Source organism: Aulonocara sp. 'chitande type north' Nkhata Bay, linkage group LG18 (genome assembly GCF_057382095.1).
Source record: "Aulonocara sp. 'chitande type north' Nkhata Bay isolate Kocher_YH1m ecotype deep benthic linkage group LG18, A_spYH_male_GT1.1, whole genome shotgun sequence".
NCBI lineage: Eukaryota > Metazoa > Chordata > Actinopteri > Cichliformes > Cichlidae > Aulonocara > Aulonocara sp. 'chitande type north' Nkhata Bay.
In genome coordinates, this window is record NC_141361.1 from 10967457 (window position 1) to 10986395 (window position 18939).

General features: G+C 39.9%; 2 protein-coding genes across 3 annotated transcripts in view; one reads left to right on the plus strand and one right to left on the minus strand.

Annotated features, from left to right (window-relative positions):
* Positions 1–18939, minus strand: part of pigk (phosphatidylinositol glycan anchor biosynthesis, class K) — a 146107-nt gene that overhangs the window by 24979 nt on the left and 102189 nt on the right. The gene's annotated exons all lie outside the window — the stretch shown is intronic.
* st6galnac5a (ST6 (alpha-N-acetyl-neuraminyl-2,3-beta-galactosyl-1,3)-N-acetylgalactosaminide alpha-2,6-sialyltransferase 5a) overlaps positions 14579–18939 on the plus strand; it is a 66891-nt gene continuing 62530 nt past the window's right edge. Inside the window, exons 1-2 of one of the 2 annotated variants that reach the window (XM_086270565.1) lie at positions 14579–14932; positions 15704–15913. In XM_086270565.1, the coding sequence (XP_086126691.1) occupies positions 14918–14932; positions 15704–15913 (225 nt within the window). In that variant the 5' untranslated portion in view covers positions 14579–14917. The remainder of the gene's footprint in view (positions 14933–15703; positions 15914–18939) is intronic. The other variant, XM_086270564.1, reaches the window with a different exon arrangement.

The window sequence follows — 18939 nt, forward strand, 5'->3', positions numbered from 1 at the left end:
TATATGTATGAAATTACAGTTAGATTTGCATCACAGTGGAAGCAGAAGTCTCCAAATCTCTCTGATTCAAACCAGACTCCACTACAGGTACAATAGCTTGTCACTGGGGCGCACTTCTCTAAAACACTCTTATTTATACCCCCATGGTTTGTACCTCACAGAGACCATTCCTGAACCTCTGGTCACAATTTCTGTGTACGTTAATGGAACAGTACAAAAAAACATTTTTAAAAGGATGCAGAATTGAATGTTACCTGTTATTTTGGTGTATATTTGAGCTTGAACTCTGGGAGACATCTGCAGTACCGAGAGAAAACCCACCAGGCACAGAGAGAACCGGCTACAAAATGAAACTTGTCATAATGATGTAAAGGAAACACTGAACCGTAGAATCTAAGCTCAAACTGCACATATGCCATCTCCTGCTACTTCACCTCAAAATCTAGACAAATTGCTGCCAACGTGTGCCTTTAGCTTTTTCTGCATAGTTACCTTGATTTCCACTAATTAGTGATTTCTAGAAGTGTAAGTGAGAAAAAAGAATTATAATTTGAGCAAGTGCACCCTTGAGGACTTTACAGAGGAAAGCCTGGATATATAACAGTCCTAACCTAAGTATTTACAGTGCCATTATTATATTACCCGTAGTTGAATAAGTCCAGAGGATGAAATTTGCCATGAGGAAAGCTCCACTCAGTCTGATATGACAGGGCGTGTGTCATGAAAAACAAACTACACTAAAAAGCTCTTTTTGCCCATTAGTTACCAAAGTGCAAAGGCTCAAGTGACATATTTAGCACTGTTATATTTGTTAAAGAGTAACAGCCATTTAAAAGGGGGCACTGCCATGGCTTTTGCACTCACTGACAGGATTATAAATGATTTCAGCCTCGATGTTTTGCAGTCCTTCACTCCTGACCTCCAATGGCTCCCTTGTCATTCGCTAGCATCTGGCCCACTTGCTTCCCCCCACGAGAGCGAGCATGTCGGGGCAGACAAGTGTGCCTCCCTATGGGCCCAGATGATGAGACAGTGCATTTACATTAGCCTAGTGAAGCAGGAGCGGTGGCACAATGCCAGCACTGAGGCACAGACCTTACAGCAGAGCATCTGGTACATTTGCATTATTGTCAGGAGTGGACTGGCCTGACTGCAGACAGACTCATAGACGACACTCAGGCAGAGAGGCAGACAAACTGGCACACAGTCAGATCATAAAGTCAGATAAACAATCATATTCAGACAGTTAATTAGCCATTACTCATTCAGCCAAACCAGCCAAAGAGGGAGATAGACTCCTGGCCTGTATCTCAGCCAGTTATTACCAGGGAGTGGAACTAGAATGGAGAAAAGACGCCTTCATTTATGGGATTCTGGCCTCCAGTCACTTGGATGGTAGGTTGCTATGTCCACAGGGAAATTAGGATGGCGAGAGAGTCGCTGAGTGTCGAAATTATCTTGGACACAAACTGTAATCTTCCTCCTAACCATGAATTTTCTTGGAATTTCAGCACAACTTTCAATAAAGATTCAAATGGAGGGGGCTGAAAATGGCACATTAGAGTGGCACTTTGAAAAAGGCACTTAGGTGCACCAAATGTAAATTTCCATTAGCTGGAAGGTGGATGGACACATTAATGGCAGTGAGGGCAGCAACGTTTTCAGAAGGGTTGCATTACACCGAGATTTGGTGTAACAGAGAGGGGAAAACTGCTGTTCTTTAGCTGAATTGGGTTAAAATTCATTGTGCACTAGAGCTGAAATATGCAATAAAAGTAGTTGCAAGAGGCTTTTTTTTTTTTTTTAATAAAATAAAAGCTGCCCAAGCAGCAAAACAGAAAAAAAAAATCCATAGAACAGAAAAGGAACAATCATTGTGGGTGATGATAAGAAAGGTTTCCCAGCCTTTACATCACAAGTTAGGGCCTGTGTACTTTCCCAACACAGTTTGTTTCATATTAAGACTTTTACCTTTACATAAAAGGAATTGTTGTCAAGCATTAATAGCCCGAATTTGTATGCTTAAAATAGACAATACATAAATGCAAAACTCATTTGGTAAGAGATATAGAATAATACAAAATCCATAGCTTTAACAAATATTATTTTCCTCATCATTATTTCATTCTTCAGTTCCTCCCGTGTCCTGTTTTCTCTGGAACTTCATTCTTTGTCTTGCTTTCAATTTATTTCTGTTATATTTTGAAGGTTATTTTCTTGGGTGGCTTTCACTAACCTCCTTTGTTACCTGGGTTCACGTGTGCTTGGTTAGTCTCCCTGTCTGTATGTTTGTGTGGAACACAATACTAATGCTGAGAGCTAATCTTACACATCAGGTATTCATCATATGAAGGATAAATGTGCTTTATTTGAAGGCAATTTCCCTCATGTCCTCATTAAGTTAATGCAATAAGTAGAAATGAACAGTAAAGTTTGTTTTAGTGGTCTTATGCAAAAGTCCTTGGACACACTTTTATGTTTCATTTAAAATAAATTGTGACAACTTTCCAAATCATTAGCTGCTTTAGCTGCTTTTATGTCTACCAATCATGCTTTAGTTTGATCAGGAATTCATCTCTGTTATAACAAATCTTTCAGAGCCACATTTCAATGTGAAACTCATGTTTTGAGAAATCAAAATATGGAAAATTGTCATAACACGTGTCTCAACATGTGAAACTTGAACAAAGTTAATATAAAAGTGGGACACCTGGCTACCCTATCGCCCTCATACAGTCCAGCTTCCTGAGTTTCCAGAGTGCTATCCCCTCTTCTGTTTCAGTTCTTATCTGAACGTGGGTCGACTTTGTGAAACTTTATTGCCATTGTGACAGAAAGAAGAATTTTTTTAAAAGGAAACCTTACAATTGATATGTCCAATTTTACTGAGATACAAATACCAACACAATTCATCTCTTATAGACATCGGCATGTCTATAAGAGGCATGTACATAGTCTAATATTATAACATTTGACAATGCAATCACAATATAGCTACAACATAGGAATCGCAAAATTGTATTTGTAGTTTATATGTCTGTTCGCAAATCCAGAAGCTACGTCTTGAGATGAAATTGTGGAGTACAATGCATATGTAAATACTAAAAAACAAACAGGAAGACCACAGAGAAGGTTTGTGGATATAGTAGAGGAGGACATGCAGACTATTAGTGTAACAAAACAGGAGGCTAGGGATAAATTGAGATGGAAGCAAATGATTTGCTCTGACTAGCCCTAAAAGGATGAGCAGAAAGCAGAAGATATGAAAAACAGTACTGAGCAACCTAAACATTATAGCTCCAGATGCTTCTCAGCCATGGAAACGCATGCCACGAAGCTCCCAGCACACAGCTGATGTTGATGCTAGGAGAGGTTTGAACCTCTGCAAAGTGTTGGTAACTTTTACGCACTGTGTGCCTCTGTCATTTATTTAAGATTCATTGCCTTTTTACTTTCACTCATTAGTTGGATGTTGGCACACACAGACACACACACAGACACAGATCGATTACATAAGTTCTTTATCTAACAACAAAACAAATTTCCTTGCGAGGATAAAAGAGTAAAAATATCTCCTGATTCATCACCAGGACGTTGCTTTAATTGTTGGTGAAGTTATACTGTGAGTGCTTGTCTGCTCGTCTCCCCTCCAATAGAGGCACACAACAAAGCCAGACCTGTACAAAGCACCAGGTCTTCATCCGTGGCCCAGTCACCCCTGAAACTAGATTCCCTCTTCCATCATGCCTGAGGGAGCAATTTAATTAAAGGCTAGCTCAGAGCAAAGGACACCCATCACCCTATTCTTGATGTTTCCACAGTCAACAAATATGGAAAACAAACAATCCCCCAGTGGACGATGTCCTGGCCTAGCTACACCAACTGTAAATACACACAAAGTGAACAGATTGTCATGTAATGACAGCAGTTTACTGGGTAAAGGGGTAGGATTAAGTATTATTTGGTCTTTATTTTCATTTGAATGGCCCTAATGATTGACGTTATTTAATTAAATTCAGTCCTGGAAATCTCTTTTCTAATTTACCTGCATGCCATCATGAATGGGCTTCATTTTTTGGCCCATCTGGTAATATAATTCATTAATTTCCCTCCTAATGGCCTGTCAGCTATCATTATCATGTTAACAAAGTGTTTGTTACAGAAAGAGCTAGACCCCCATTCATGCAAAAATGAAAGGGGTCAAACTGTTTAAGTTTCAGCTGATCAGGTTTTTGGCAACGTTTCGGTCATTTACTTGTAGTAGCTTTCCGATTTACATGTCAAAGTCTGCATATGAAAAAAAGAAAAAATAACAGTTATAGGAGTCACAAAACTTGTGACAGTGTTGTTCCTCTCTCGCCCACCCTTCACTTCTGCTTGAGGCTAGTAGTTGTCAGCAACATCAGCCAGCGTCTGTAAATCTGTGACTGAACTCCTGGCAGTTGGTTGAGCTGCACCGAGGATGTGTAGGGAGGCTATGACAATAAAAAGGAATAAATATAAGAGAAAAAGAAGCACAACACTTGTTCTGATAAGAACTAACTCAGTGAGAGTGAGAGAGAGAGCTCACACCTTGACTAACTGGATTTGACTCGCCTCAAGAGCTTGTAAATAGTTCACCGTAAATAAACTCACTTAAAATGACTTGAGTCCAGCCTGCACATTGGTTATGATATAAGGTGTGCTTCACATGACTGGTAACCATTTCTGAGGGACTTTTTTAAATATTGTGCCACAGTATGAAAAGCAATTTTACATATAACCATAAACATAATTAGTAGACCTAAATCCTTTTAACAATGGCTGGGTTCCATAATTAGTAAATATGTTCCCTCCAAACTTCAAGTCAATTGTATTTACAGCATATAGCACATTTAAAAAAACCAAAAAAAACAACCCTCACACACACTGAGGTTTCTGAAAACCTGGTGTCAAAACGTAAAACTCATGCCAACATAATAAAACTGTAAACCAAACAAAGAAAATCATTATAAAAATGTAACCGAATAAGAGAAATACTTGGATAAACCTGAAAAAGGAATTAAAAATAAAAGCATACATAAATGGATTTTTTTTTCTAAACATTTAGGGGGGAAAAACTAATAAAATGCTCACATTGAAAATCACGAGACACAGACTTGACTAACAGCAAGTGGGGGGGGGGGGGAAGGGTATGTCAGTTGTCAGGTTTTTACATTGAATGGCAGACTGTTCCAGAGCCTGGGGGCAATAACAGCAGAGCCAGTTTGCCTTTAGCTTTTCGGCAAGAAGGGGGGCCACTGAGAGAAGTCTTTGGCAGGGTGACCTCTGTGACCTGGAGGCAAAATATGGAGTTAAATGATCTGTGATATATTGTGCAACTGATCCATCGAGGGCTTTTAAACTGGCTTTAAACTGGCTTTAACTTAGCAATGGTTTTCAAAGACATTGCTGACTTCAATAAAACCATGAAAACAGAAGGATTTCTGCAGTTTGGACACATGTGGATGAAGCACCAAGTGTTTTAGAATAAAGCATTGTAGAGTTTGATGGACTAAATAAAATAATTTCAGTTTTGCTGTTATTGGCAGGTAAGTGAGTGTAACCAGGAGTGATACTGAATATTGTGTATCTGAAAGACAGAGCTGAGGGGGTAACATGTGTAATTACAATGCAGTTTTATTCAAAGTTCAGATTTAGATTATTGGCTTTCATTTGGCCACCTGGAATATGGGACCAAGAGCAGTGACACAAAATTAAAATGGTGCAATTGGAAAAATCCCAAAATTATGAGCTGCAAGAAATGCAACTTAATGCAGAGAGAAGCTGCAGTTGGCTCTTCTGTACACATGGGACCTACAGTATTGGAATTCTCCCTTACAGTATGGGGGGGGGGGGGGGGGGGGGGGGGAGTCTTGAGCCACCTATCATGTAAAGATAGATCTATCTATCTATATCTATATATAGTGAGGAAAATCAGAAATAGGTGCAGCGATTTACTTAAACGTATGCAAACATACAAAACTAGTGTATGAGGCAAAAACAACGTTTGTCCGACAAATTCGAAAGTCCATATTTGGTCTGACCACTTGTCTTCTTCAAAACAACCTGAACTCTCTTAGAGTAGCTTTCTTGTTGTCTGTGAAGATTCTCAGTCATCCAGGTCATCATAGTCTAAGGAGCTTAGAAAGAAAAGCGTCTGGACTTCTTTGAGTTGCTTGAAGACGTTTCACCTCTCATCCGAGAAGCTTCTTCAGTTCTAAGGTCAAAAGGTGGAGAGTCCCAGATTTAAAGCCAGTGGGAGTTTCCCCCCAAAGAGGGACAAAGGACCCCTGATGATCCTCTACCTAATCACATGAGCCAAGGGAACTCAAAACTGGATTATAGATGGCAGACAGTTGGTGTCGTAAACCACCGTCTCTGTTCAAAGATGGTCGCTCACAGTGGACATAGATGGCTTCTTTCACTCCTCTTTCAAACCATCTGTCCTCTCTGTCCAAAATGTGAACGTTGGCATCTTCGAAAGAGTGACCTTTATCTTTTAGATGCAGATGGACTGCTGAGTCTTGTCCCGTGGAAGTGGCTCTTCTATGTTGTGCCATGCACTTGTGAAGTGGCTGTTTGGTCTCTCCAATGTAGAGGTCTGGGCATTCCTCGCTGCACTGTACAGCGCCGGCCGCGTGAAAAGCAACGACGGCGATCCAGTTTAGGAGGCCGTCCACAACGCCAATGAAGTCCAGTCAGCAGCCTGGAAGGTGGCTGGCGATGTTGAGGTACCGGACGTGGACCGGACTGGACCAGGCGAGGCAGGTGGCTGGAGAGCTAAACGAGTCCCATGAAAAATGCGCCCGTAGTCGGGGGAACACTATGGAACACAGAACAGAACCCAGAAGCGCAACTCTGACAAAGAAACCAAAAGACTAGAAATGATAAATAAAGGCAAAAATCAAAGTACAATAATAATGAAAACTCAAAACTCTGGGTCAATGACTCAGGCACCCCAACAGTAGTATCTCTCTTTTGAAATCCTCTGACCAGGATTTGAAACAAAAAATTTGGAGTTATCAGTCCTTGTATACTTTGGCATACCTCAGCTTGTTTCCTTTCCTTATGAATGGCCGCCTGACAGCCGGCCTTCCACGGAGACCATTTCTGATGAGGCTTCAGCGAACAGTAGATGGATCAACTGAAGGTTCCAGAGTCATCTCTCAGGTCAGGTCAGGTCTGTCAGAGATTTATTGATTTTTATTTATTTATATTTTGATGGACGTGACTTTCAGATACTGTTCTTCCACTGTAAATTGTTTTTTGGGCCTGCTACTTCTTCTTTTGTCCTCCACTTGTCCAGTTACCTCAGTTTTTAAAGAGAACTACACATAATCCCAAAGCAAAAGGGATATAATAGTTAAAAAGAAGATGAAAATATTCTTTAAGGATAATAATAATAATGTTGATTCAACAATCCAATTATTTAGCACATGCTTATACATATTATTACATGCATTTTTCCCACACCTTTTTTATTCTGTAGAATAAAAACGGTGTGGGAAAAAATGCATTGAAAACAAAAACACCCACCAACAGCATAATGCAGTTCAGCAGTATAACAAGTCACATCATCCAAGATCAGCTGAATCCCCATCACAGCATTTTTGAAGGTTCTGCTCAGATCTAGCGAGGAGAGTCTTTTAAAGTCACGACAGAATGCATGTTATTTATAGCAAATGTGAAAAAACATTCAAAGCGATTCATGTAGTCCTTTAAATCCTCCCTGTGTCTTTATTCTCCTGGTCAAACATGCAGCTATTATCTCAGTGGGATGTTGGATGAAAATAAGAATTCCCTATTTTTAGTGTGATATGATAAGTACCTTGTGAATGCATCTCCCATCTCTCCCGCTCTTGTATGCACTGTTGCTCATTCGCCCCAAATGGGGCAGTGTGCCTGCATTAAAACACGCCTGCTCATCATTTGTCACTGGGCCCAAGGGTAATGAACGGGGTGAATTGGATGTACTCTCTAATTATGGAAAGGACAAAAAGCCAGTATGATTCTCTTGTCAAAGTCCCCCTCCTGCAGCACCGTGGGGAGCAGCTTTCACTCATAAATCAGAGGCGGGATTCAGATCTGCATCGGATTAGAGACAACATAAAAGGGAGAAATATAGTGCAGACGTGGGCGACAGACAATCAGACATGGCATGGCCTATGGCAAGTAATAACTAGGCGACTGAGCATGCCCGCACATTGAAGAAGGCAAACACCTGCCAATCAGCATCCTTCATTGTCCGCATACTCAGCAGCATTACAACTACCATCATCATCATCATCATCATCGTGCTGGCCCTGACAATCAGATTTTGCAGCGTCATAACCTCAGTACTCCAGGGATCATTGCAGTCGATCAACATGCTCCAGCTGCTGCTGGCATGCTAGATTGCTTGCGGTGGTGATTACATTTTAAATTTGTATGGCTTCTCATGGTCTGATGGTGATGGTAAGAGTATATAGAGCCGAAGCGCCCACACAGCAGAGATCTGCACTGGCCCCTCATGAATACTCAGTGGAACTTGTTTTAAAAGAGAGCACAGTTAGAGTTCACAGAAACCAGACTTTTTATAGCACGCAGGGGGGAAAAACCAGTTACTACTTTAACGAGAGCAGCTGCAACAACTGACTTCTCTGTTTCTGGCTTTATAACAGTTTCTACAAACTCACAGTGGAGGTTTGATCCTTTTATCTTACAACAGATTCATGTATAATGTAAAAGCACCAGCATAACATCCAAGCTGTAGTAATCCTGGTCGTGGCATTTCCACAAAAATAAATCCGTTCATTTAAATCCTTTGGAGAAGTATTAAATGCCACAATAGGCTGCACTAATAATGAAGATACAGAAGAATTCATTAAATCCATCTCTGTAAAGATGGATCGAGCAAAGCTTCCTCGTGTTCATATTATGCTGCAAATTTTCATTATTTTCCAGCTTTCAGTTTGAGGCATCACTCTCCTCTCGGGACTGTAGATAAAACCCGACTCGGGGGGGAAATTAAAGTGAAGGTGTTGCACAGACGTCCTGCTTGCTTCTACGTGCTTGTGTAGACTTTTGTAACACTTTTGTCTGGTTTCCCAAGAGGGAATATGAGCACAAAAAATCAGACCGTGTTGTCTTTTAATCCCCTGGAAGTTGAAGTCAAATGTCTGTGGACGTTGTTATGGGGCGTTACAGTTTTACGTCACAAATATGATTGGGATTTTAAAATTCACGACATCAGCAGCAGCAGTGGAAAAACAGCCGCGGAGTAAATAATTTGTGCTCCTGAGAATGCTTTGTCGATTTGCCAAATTGCCCACGTTTCCCCAAATATCCCCGCTAAAGCTCAGAGATATGCATGCCCTCTAACCACGCAGCAATCGGTGCACTCTTCGAAAACAGACTTTCTGTGAAAGTCCTGTTCTCATATGCTGTTTTTGTTATTGTTGTTATTGTTCAGCCTTCCAACCTTTCGCTGTTTTATTGCACATTTTCCCCCAGTGACTCAGATGGCAACACTGATGTGAGTTATTGCTTCTGGGAAGTCTCTCTTGGCTCTCCCTTGGGGATCTTTTTTTCATAAGCAGATTATACACAATCACTAGCAAATGGGGGTGAAACATGCAGCCACTCCTCTCTATATTTAATGCTGTCATATTGTCATATGTGGTGCTTCGTGCAGAATGGAATTGCTGGAAAGCTGCTTAAAGCTGGTTATAATCTGCATATATATATATTTTTTACCTGAGCAAAGATTAAAACTATAAACAAAATGAGCCAACAAGTGCTGCCCGTGTTACTAAAACCTTACATGTCTTCTTCATCTGTGCCATTGAACTATTTTGCTGCTCAAAACATATTACAAAAACATTATTCAGCCACTCTGTTGCTCTGGTTGACATCTTCCTTTATTCCAGTAAACAAAGATGTAATTTATGCTGAGTCATGAATTGTAATTGAGTTGTTTTATGCCAAAGCCACACCGCTGGTTTTTTATGGAAGTGACAACCTCTGAGGCCAAACATTTAATAATTTAATAATAATAACCTTTATGTCCCTAACGTTTTCTAAGGCAGAGTTAAAAGGTGCTTCAAAACAGTGACCAAAAAGTGGATTAAGTGCCAAACATATACATCACTAAGATATATGCATAACAAGTTGTAATAATATGAGGAAATGATAGATTTTAATGTGTTCAGCTACAGAGGAGCATGGCAATGTTATATCGAGTCAAAAGGCACTTGTGAAATGCTGGTTAAAACTGAGATGTTAATCAAAGATGTAAAACTCCGATTGCTTCGGATCAGTTACTTACTGAGCAGCACCGTTAGAAATATGATCAGGACCAAGAACAAGGACTTGAACATTATTTGAGTTCAGGTACATAAGAAATAGCGTGAGGCAGAAATGCTGTGAACCCAGATTTTCTTCCAGACTGGCTAAGTTATACAACTGGCAGTAAATGGATAACAGTGCTAGAACACTTTACATGGGCAAGGGGCGCCAGACAGAAACTGAACAAGATCGGTCCAGTGACTGAGATCTGTGGGAAACCACGAGCATGAGGACATTTTGTGGAGTAAAATTGTAAATGGTGACTATGCTGTGTGATAATATGAAAACCTGTAGATCATCTACTTAGGCTAACCCTGTTTTCAAAGTGCTGTATGAGCCAAAAACATCCTCAAAGGTAGGCAATACTTTCTCTTTAATACAACTGTACATGAGGGGAATTTAAAAAATAATTCACCGAGGCCTCATCTCAACTAATTTGGATCACTGAACTGGAAATCTCAGCTGCAATTTGTCCTGTCTTTGTTTTTTTTACTAACAACTCTTCCAGGAAGCCCATACTCTAGTTATGGTGAGTGAAAATCTAGTGTTGCGTTTTACCTGATATTGGTTAACCAGTCTGTGTGCATTTATACCTGTACAGTATATATATACACCTTGCTAATCATGCTTTAGATCAGTCCAAAAAACCAAAGGTGACCACGTCCATCTTTTCCAGAGTATATACGCCACACAACTTAAGCAGTTAAGCAATGACTCTTAAGTCAATGACTTAACTGAAATCTCCACTTTATTAGCTGGCAGACTTAACAAACAAAGGCAGAGCAGAGCTGGAACAGAATGACTAAAAAACTAGTCTTGGCAGACCCACAAACAGGAGTACACACAATATGAGAGGAGATCACCACAACAAACAGAAGAAAACTTAGAGCTTAAATGTACACATAAGGAAATCAGGAGATGGAACACACAAGTGAACAGAGGTGAACTAAATCTGACTAATGACACATGGGAAGCAAAAGTGAACATACACAAACACGATAGGGGACTAACAAAATAAAGCAGGCAGCAACGCATAGAGACTCAGGTGAGGCTGACGCTGGGACTGGGGAATAATCAGACATGGAGACATGATAGATGGAGAAAACCAAAGAACAAAACAGACGTCAAAAGGAGACGCTGAAGACAGAACACAGAGACGAGACACGAAAAAGAGAAGATATATGAACGCAACCAAGAACCAAAAACTAGAAATTTAAGTTACAAAACTCAGAGGTTCTCAAAAAGTGAACATAAGTATTTCATAATCCTACAGAATGAATAAAACAAATTATTGACCCGGGATTGTGACGAGGGCATGGAAATAGAAAAAAAGTACTTTAATAAACAGATGACATTTTTAAAACAAGCATATGATATATATTACATTTTATTTTCTGCCAAAATATATTCTGCCTGCCTGGATTTTGACCTCTTTTGAGAATTCTGTTGCTTCTAGTCTTTTAAGATCAAGACATAAGCAAAACTTGTCTTCTTTGGCTTGTGAGGCCAGTCAGTAATATAACACATATAAAAACATCCTCTGAGCTGTAGCACTTGCAGCACTCCATGCCAATAAGATTAGGAGGGGTTGAGTGCAGATAAGTGAGGGAGGGCGGTCCAAGATCTGACACAACAACTTGCAGTCACAGAAGAAAGAATGGCAGACGACAAGATGAGACCTTGTTTATTGCTGGCAACTTTTGTAAAGATCTAATCAAAAGATGTTTTTCTGTGTCATTTGGCTCAACTGTCTCATTTTAACCCCATTCAGTTTTATTTCTATAACACGTTTAATGCACGCATAAAAAAACTAAACTAAATAAATAGAATGTCAAAAAAGTGTAGCACAAGTCAAAACACCAAAGTAAACAATTGGAAATAAACAAAACAATCACAAACAACAAAATGTGGAATATGTCTTGGTGTCAAGGCAAAAAATTATGGGGCACCTAAAGTAAAAGCCAAAAAGTATCTTGAGGTTTATTTTGAAAATGACGGCTGTGTCCTTTAGATTCTGAGTAGGGCTGCAGAAGAGGTCAGCTTACAGGGTTTGAGGAATGTGCTAGCTAGAACTAGTTAGGCTGGTAATTTAATTGGCTCCAACCAGAGAATTTATTTTTAAAAATCTGTTATTTTTTCTTTGTCAACTTGAATTAGAAATGGTTTAACATTTGCAATATTCTTTTTCTAAACTGACTTTTGTTCTGTTTCTTATTCAAATGTTCAGTGATTAAAGATGAACCTCAGATATTATGATCTCTGCTTTGTGTTGATTTAACTTTCAGAAGTAGCATGACATCCATACACTTATGTAATTAGCAAATAATCTATATCTAAAAAAAAAAATCATCAGAGTATGCAGTAGGTTTTTTTTATGTCTTTAATATATTTTTTTCCTTTTTTAAATGGTAAGTTTTCCAACATTATATGTTAATGAAAATAAGACATGCTAAGTTGCATAAATGTTCAATAGATGATAAAATAAAAGCATAAATGTGTATTTTAGACATTTCACCATTATTCTAAAAGATGTGATAGAAAATATCAAAGCAGGTCCATGAATCTCTCTGTTTCTCTACTTTATTGGTATATCCTGAAAATATAACTAGCTGTTAACAAGATTGTTTTCAAAGGCATCCTAGAGTCCAGAGAATCTTAAAACAAATTGATCTATAATTGCTAAGAATAATATGGTTCTCCCGGCACAGTCTGTAGAGCATGGAGGTGATACTGGGAAATAGGCAGGAGTGTGGAAATGCATGAGTCCACCAGCAGGACCGGTGTCTGCTCCTTTGTGTGCAGGGAAATGAGAGGAATACAGCCAAAGTCTCACAACATTACTTCCAGTGGGTTATGTGTATGTTTCTGACCAAACTGTTAGAAACCAACTCCATAAGGCTGGTATCAGGGCCCAATATCCTTCAGTGGTACCTGTGCTTATACACCAGCGCTGTGCAGCTCAATTGGCATTCACCAGAGAACAACAGGACTGGCAGGTTCACTACTGCTACCCTATTCTTCTCATAGATGTTGCAGGTAATATAATGTTTTCCATGGTGTCTCCAGGCCACCCATTCTGGTGTTTTCTGGTGAATTCCAGGCACACTGCAAGGTGCTGGGCTGTAAGCACAGGTCCTGCTTAAGGGGGTCATGTCCTCATTAAAGCCTCTGAGTATCCCACTGGAGGTTATTTTGTAGGCATCCAGCAGTGCTCCTAGTGTTCCTCCTCAAACAAAAGACTTGATCTAATACCTGTCCAGTTGTCACTTTAATTTGAATCAAAGCAGGTAAAACTGATTGATGATGCTTGTTGGTTTCTAATAGGACAGACCAATTTCCCTAAAGTTTAACAGAATTAGATTTCTACTGGGATGATCAACTGCTTCTTTATGTTTTTAACAGTGTATCATTCCTGCAGACACGCTCCATTCATTAATGCTCGTTGTCAGTTCACTGGATTACTGTACTACAGATTCAATTTGATATGATATTGATGTAAAAGTATTTAGTTTTAGGTTATTTATTGGTTTCAGTGTGGTGGCATTTTACACCTAGCTTTCAACAAATTTTAAAAATAAGAGAAAATTAAGTAAAATCAATTATATTTTTAAAAAGTGTGGAAAACTCAAAAACAATGAAAAGGAAATAAAGATTTTAACTGTTTTTAAATCTGTGTTCTGATGCGCTGAATGGAGAAGAGGAAGGATTCATTTACTTAAATACAGCTTTACAGGTTAAAGCAGTTCAGCAACAATGGTGGGTAAAAGTAAAAAGTGTCCTTCACGATTATAGAAATGGGCTCTTTTTGAGTTTTTCATATCCTATTGCTGGTGCAGTAATGTGTGCAGCTTATGGTTGGATGTGATGGAGTAGTTTAATAAGTAACACCGCCTTAAGAGTCTAATTTCTTAAGGAAGGACGTGATGAATGGGATTCTTTGCAGACTGGAGTACAATCTACAAAGAATCTCTAGTCTACAGTGGAAGTATGAGGAGATCTAAAAACTGAAATACTCGAGTACAGTGTAGTTTGAACATAAACACAGCGCACGAATGAACATGTGGTTTCACCACTGAGTGACAGACATTCAGGGAGTTGTGCCAGATAACGTCTGCACTGTAAAGCCATAACTTCTCTTGTCTTTATAATCCATCCCATGGATAATGCAGCAGACGTCAAAAGATGACAGAGTGGGCTCACTGTACTCTAGTTTAATTGCGCAGATTTACATCAAATATGCCTCAGCAGGAAATAACGTTTAGCAAATAGGTCTTATCACTCTTTTGCAGTAGTCTGTTTAATTAAAAACGCTGCGCCTCCACTCACCGGCTCCTAAAGAACTCGGGGGGCATTAAGACCCAGCAGAGGTACAACAGTGAACATCTGTCGCGGTCTCCTCTGTATGAATTGCGCTTGGGCTCCAGTCTGAAGACACACGGGCAGAGGCAGGCGGGCTGGTACAGCGCGGACGGACTGGAGTGCATTCGGGAGGCGAGCAGATGACGCTGGACCATGAGTGAAAGTGGAGCCTTACGCACTGAACCGCAGCGATAAGACAGCGCGCCGCAAAATGAAGACACCTATGGTAAAGGGTTTTGCCATGTAACCCCGCAGTCAAACTGTTTGTGCTCGCTTTTAAATCCAGCATTGTTCCGTCAAGTGCGCTATAATCGACATAACGCCGCTGTGGCGTACAGTGTCGGATCAAAAGATTAGGATCAGAACAATGGGCGTCCAGCTGTGCGCTCTGTTTGGCACTAAAGCTCCACTACAGCACAGCGCGCTGGATGCTTGATTTGTCTCCGTTTAATACGGATACACTGTAGAAAGTGAACAATATCCGTGTTGCTTTAATATTAACTGATAAGCATTAATTCTAAACTATTTTTTTAAAGAAATAAAGAAAAGAAAACAAATTGAAAGTGCCGTGAGCTGCTCATCCTGTTCATGTACGATTGGCATGAATTCACATAGGTGATTTATTTTTCTTTTTTATTAGAACTTTTACTTAAAATCTGTTGGTGTCCTCTGAGGTGTGGCACCTACTGTAAATTACAGTACACATGTGCTCCTCAACGCACCTGATGATTAATATTAATGCATGCAAACTAAGTAAAGAAGATAATTAACAGCCTGACAGCGTCATAAACATTAGCTGTGCCCTTATCATAGTTCGATAAAAGCTGTTTTTAAGTTTTTGGTCGCACGTGACATGCATTACAGGAAGTTGGGCTTTTACTGACAAACCAGCGCCTGCTGCTGCCGCTCATCTTGCATGAAGTCCGTAGGTGCAGGTTAAACTCAGTCCGGTGGAACTCGGCTAATTTGCCCGCATCTGCTTGTGTCTTTGTGTCAGCGCCATGGGGTAGCCGTGCTTCTCGTGCTTCTCCTGTGCGCCAGCTTGTTCCTCGTGTACAACGGCAGCTTCAACGGCGCTTCCAGAGACGCCAACGACACGCGCATCAGGCAGCATGAACAGCTGCGGCGGCCCACCGAAGCCTCCGTCGGGGTCGCCAAGCCTCACCCCCCGATCCTCCAGGGATACAACAGCATCATCGACCATAAGGTAAACAGATGTGGCTGAGTGCGTGTCTCATAACGCAGAGAACGGGCGCGTGGTTCGCTTTAACACGTGGTGAATGCCCAGCAGAGTAGGCATCAAAGCTTTTGAAAGTTTTACTTTTCTCCAAACCCCTTTTTTCGGCACTGAATCTTTCCCAGCCTGAGCCGCACTCACGCAAATTTCCTCTTGTCCTGACGACCAGTAGCTGTCTTTAGAGAGAGAGAGAAAGAGAGAGAGAGAGCATCCTCTCTGTCATTTATCACAATTTTCTCCGGCGCTGCGTTGCGCCACATTCAATACCCACCTGTCGTTACTAATAACAGCTTAGGCTACAAATGAAATCCTCGACTGCATTCTTAAGCTCTAATTGATAAGCCCAGGAGACCCGCAGCTAGGTGAACTCTGACGTCATTGTGGGGTTGTATTGACTGCCATCTGTTTACCAAGCCAGGAGAAAACAATCAATGAGAGTACCGGGGAGCGAAGCCTCTGCAAGTAAAGCAGACCCATTCACCTTGTGAAGGCGTTTTCAGTAAGCGTGCAGGCACAGCGTACTACCATGCAGGCGGTTTGGCTGGTGGGCTCTCGCGACTGTCTGAAACAGCTGGATTTAAGAATGACAAATTTGGAGAAACGTTCTGGCCACAATCATTCATTCAGATGTGCAGGAGCAAAACACCAATATGATTTGTGGCTATTTGTAGTTGCTGTTTCTTTAAGTCTTCTTTAATCGCTTTGAGTTGCTGTTCTCATTTTGTATCCCTCTACTGTCATATGCCTTATTACTCTTATTACTTATTACTTCTTTTTTTTTAGCCGTGATTTCCTTTTTTTCTTTACTTCCCTCGCATTTTGCATCGATCTGTGCTCATTTTATGTCCATATAGGCTTTTTGCATCCCTTCACTAGTAGTCATTTTTTTATTGCTCTAGTGCAATTTAGGCTCCACTCATTATCATTTCACATCTCTCTGTAGTAGTCCTCTTTTTCAACTGAATTTTATCTTTTAGTCTCTTTTGCACTGCTTTACATTGATTTTTAGCTATTTTCTTTCACTTTTGAGTCATTTTGTGTCTCTTCTATCATTTTTGCATCCCTGAAATAGAATTTTACCTGTTTAATTGTTCTATGCCTCTTTGATATTTTTTGCATAATTGCCCATTTACTTCTGTCTAGACATTTAGTATCTATTCTTTTTCATTGTAATTCCCCTCATTGTTTTATGTGTCTCTGCAATCAGTTTGCATCTTGCTTTACTGATTCTCACTCTCTCTATAGACATTTTGCATCTATCTAAAGTAATTTTACCTATTTTTGTAGTCATTTTGTACCTCTGTTGTTATTTTGTTTCAGTAGTTATTTTTGCATTGGTCTATTGCCATTTTAAATATATTTGATGTCATTTTTAGTCTCTCAGCAGACACGTTAAATCTTTTTGTTGTCACTTTGTGCATCTGTAGTCATTTTGTATCCTTTCCTTGTCATTCCACCTCTTTCTAGCAATTTTACATCTGCAGTCATTTTGCATCTGAGTGGTTGTTTAATCGAGTTTTAAACAAGAACAGTCACTTCTCTGGCCCCTGAGCTCTGCTGGGCTTGTGTCCAGACGGTGCATACAGTAATCCGTCAGTGGCAGGACTGAAGACACCATGAGTGACAGGCCAATTTGTGCTGCCATCTCTGTCTTAAAAAACAGTATCTGCTACCTGCTAGAAAACGAGCATTAAGTCATCAGATTATGTCATAGGCTGATTTACATATGAGTAATTGGACCTGCTCTTAGATGAGGCTGTGGCTGTACAAATGAGACAAATATGCAACGTGAGTATGTTCCAGCCACATCTGGGAGTCAACCCACTGTTCCTGAACATCAGAAAAAGTAGCCGGGTTGGTAAATGAACTTCTTTTAAATTAAACACCAGAGGATCTGAAGAGTCATTTAATCTTGTGACAAAGTAATCGAGGTCGGCAACAGATTGTAGAACTATTATTCACTAAAAGAAATCTCACCGGTGCAGAAACCAACAAGTGTGGAAACCTTTAATGCTGCCTGAAAAGTTCAGCTGGCAGTTTTCTCAGGAGACATGCTGCTTGTATTTCTTCGTGAGTTTTTCCTCCGAGTAGCTCTGCTCTACAGAAAATGCACGTTTGTCACCTTTTGGGTGTATTTACTTTACATGTCATCATGGTGATTTCCGATCTGTGTTTCTAGTCAGCCCATGTGTGGCAGGAATGAAGACAGCATGACTGACATGCTGATTTAGGCTTCCATTTCTCTCTATATATTTCTCAAGGGAAGGATGTATCGGCTGCTTTTAAAAACAAAAGGGTTTTAAGTCATTATGTTTTAGGTTGTGTCAAATTAGTATTCCAAAGTTATATATATTATCATATTTTAAATGTTTTTTTTTTATTAGATGTGATGAAATTTTTCTCAGTTGTCTAAAATTAAAGGTGTTATTTGGTTTTCTGGTTATGCTGTTAAAACTGAGCAGAACAGCAGTCAGATATTTGGCCAAATCCACACTTTCACCATATTATCCAAATGGCTTCAAAACAAAACAGGAAATTAACATTATGGCTGAATCTGTTAATAACACATGCAAATTTTATTTGTTTAATATGCAATCACTGTTATTCACACTTTTTCTGTGTCTGTGGTATCTCAACATGAGTTTTACACCTTAAATTTGTGGACACATTTAGTAAAAGGCTGTTTCTTTTCTTGCAGTTCATGTTTAGTATTTTGGATCTTTTCTTACCTTACAGTGACAGTAAAGCGCTGGCAGGAAATTTGTGACATGCAACAAAGATCCCAGTTAAAGAGTTTGAAGCTTGTAATTGGCTTCCAGGGTGGTTTATATACAGAGGGCCTTTTTGAGTCATTACTTCTTTAACAGTGGTTAAAAAACTTGGTTTTAGAGTTAAGGTGAGAAGATGATTTTGTAAAGAGAGGGATGTGTGGTTGCAGCCTTACAATACACCTCTCTATGCAGAAAGCTAATGCAGTATTTACCAATACTGCAAAT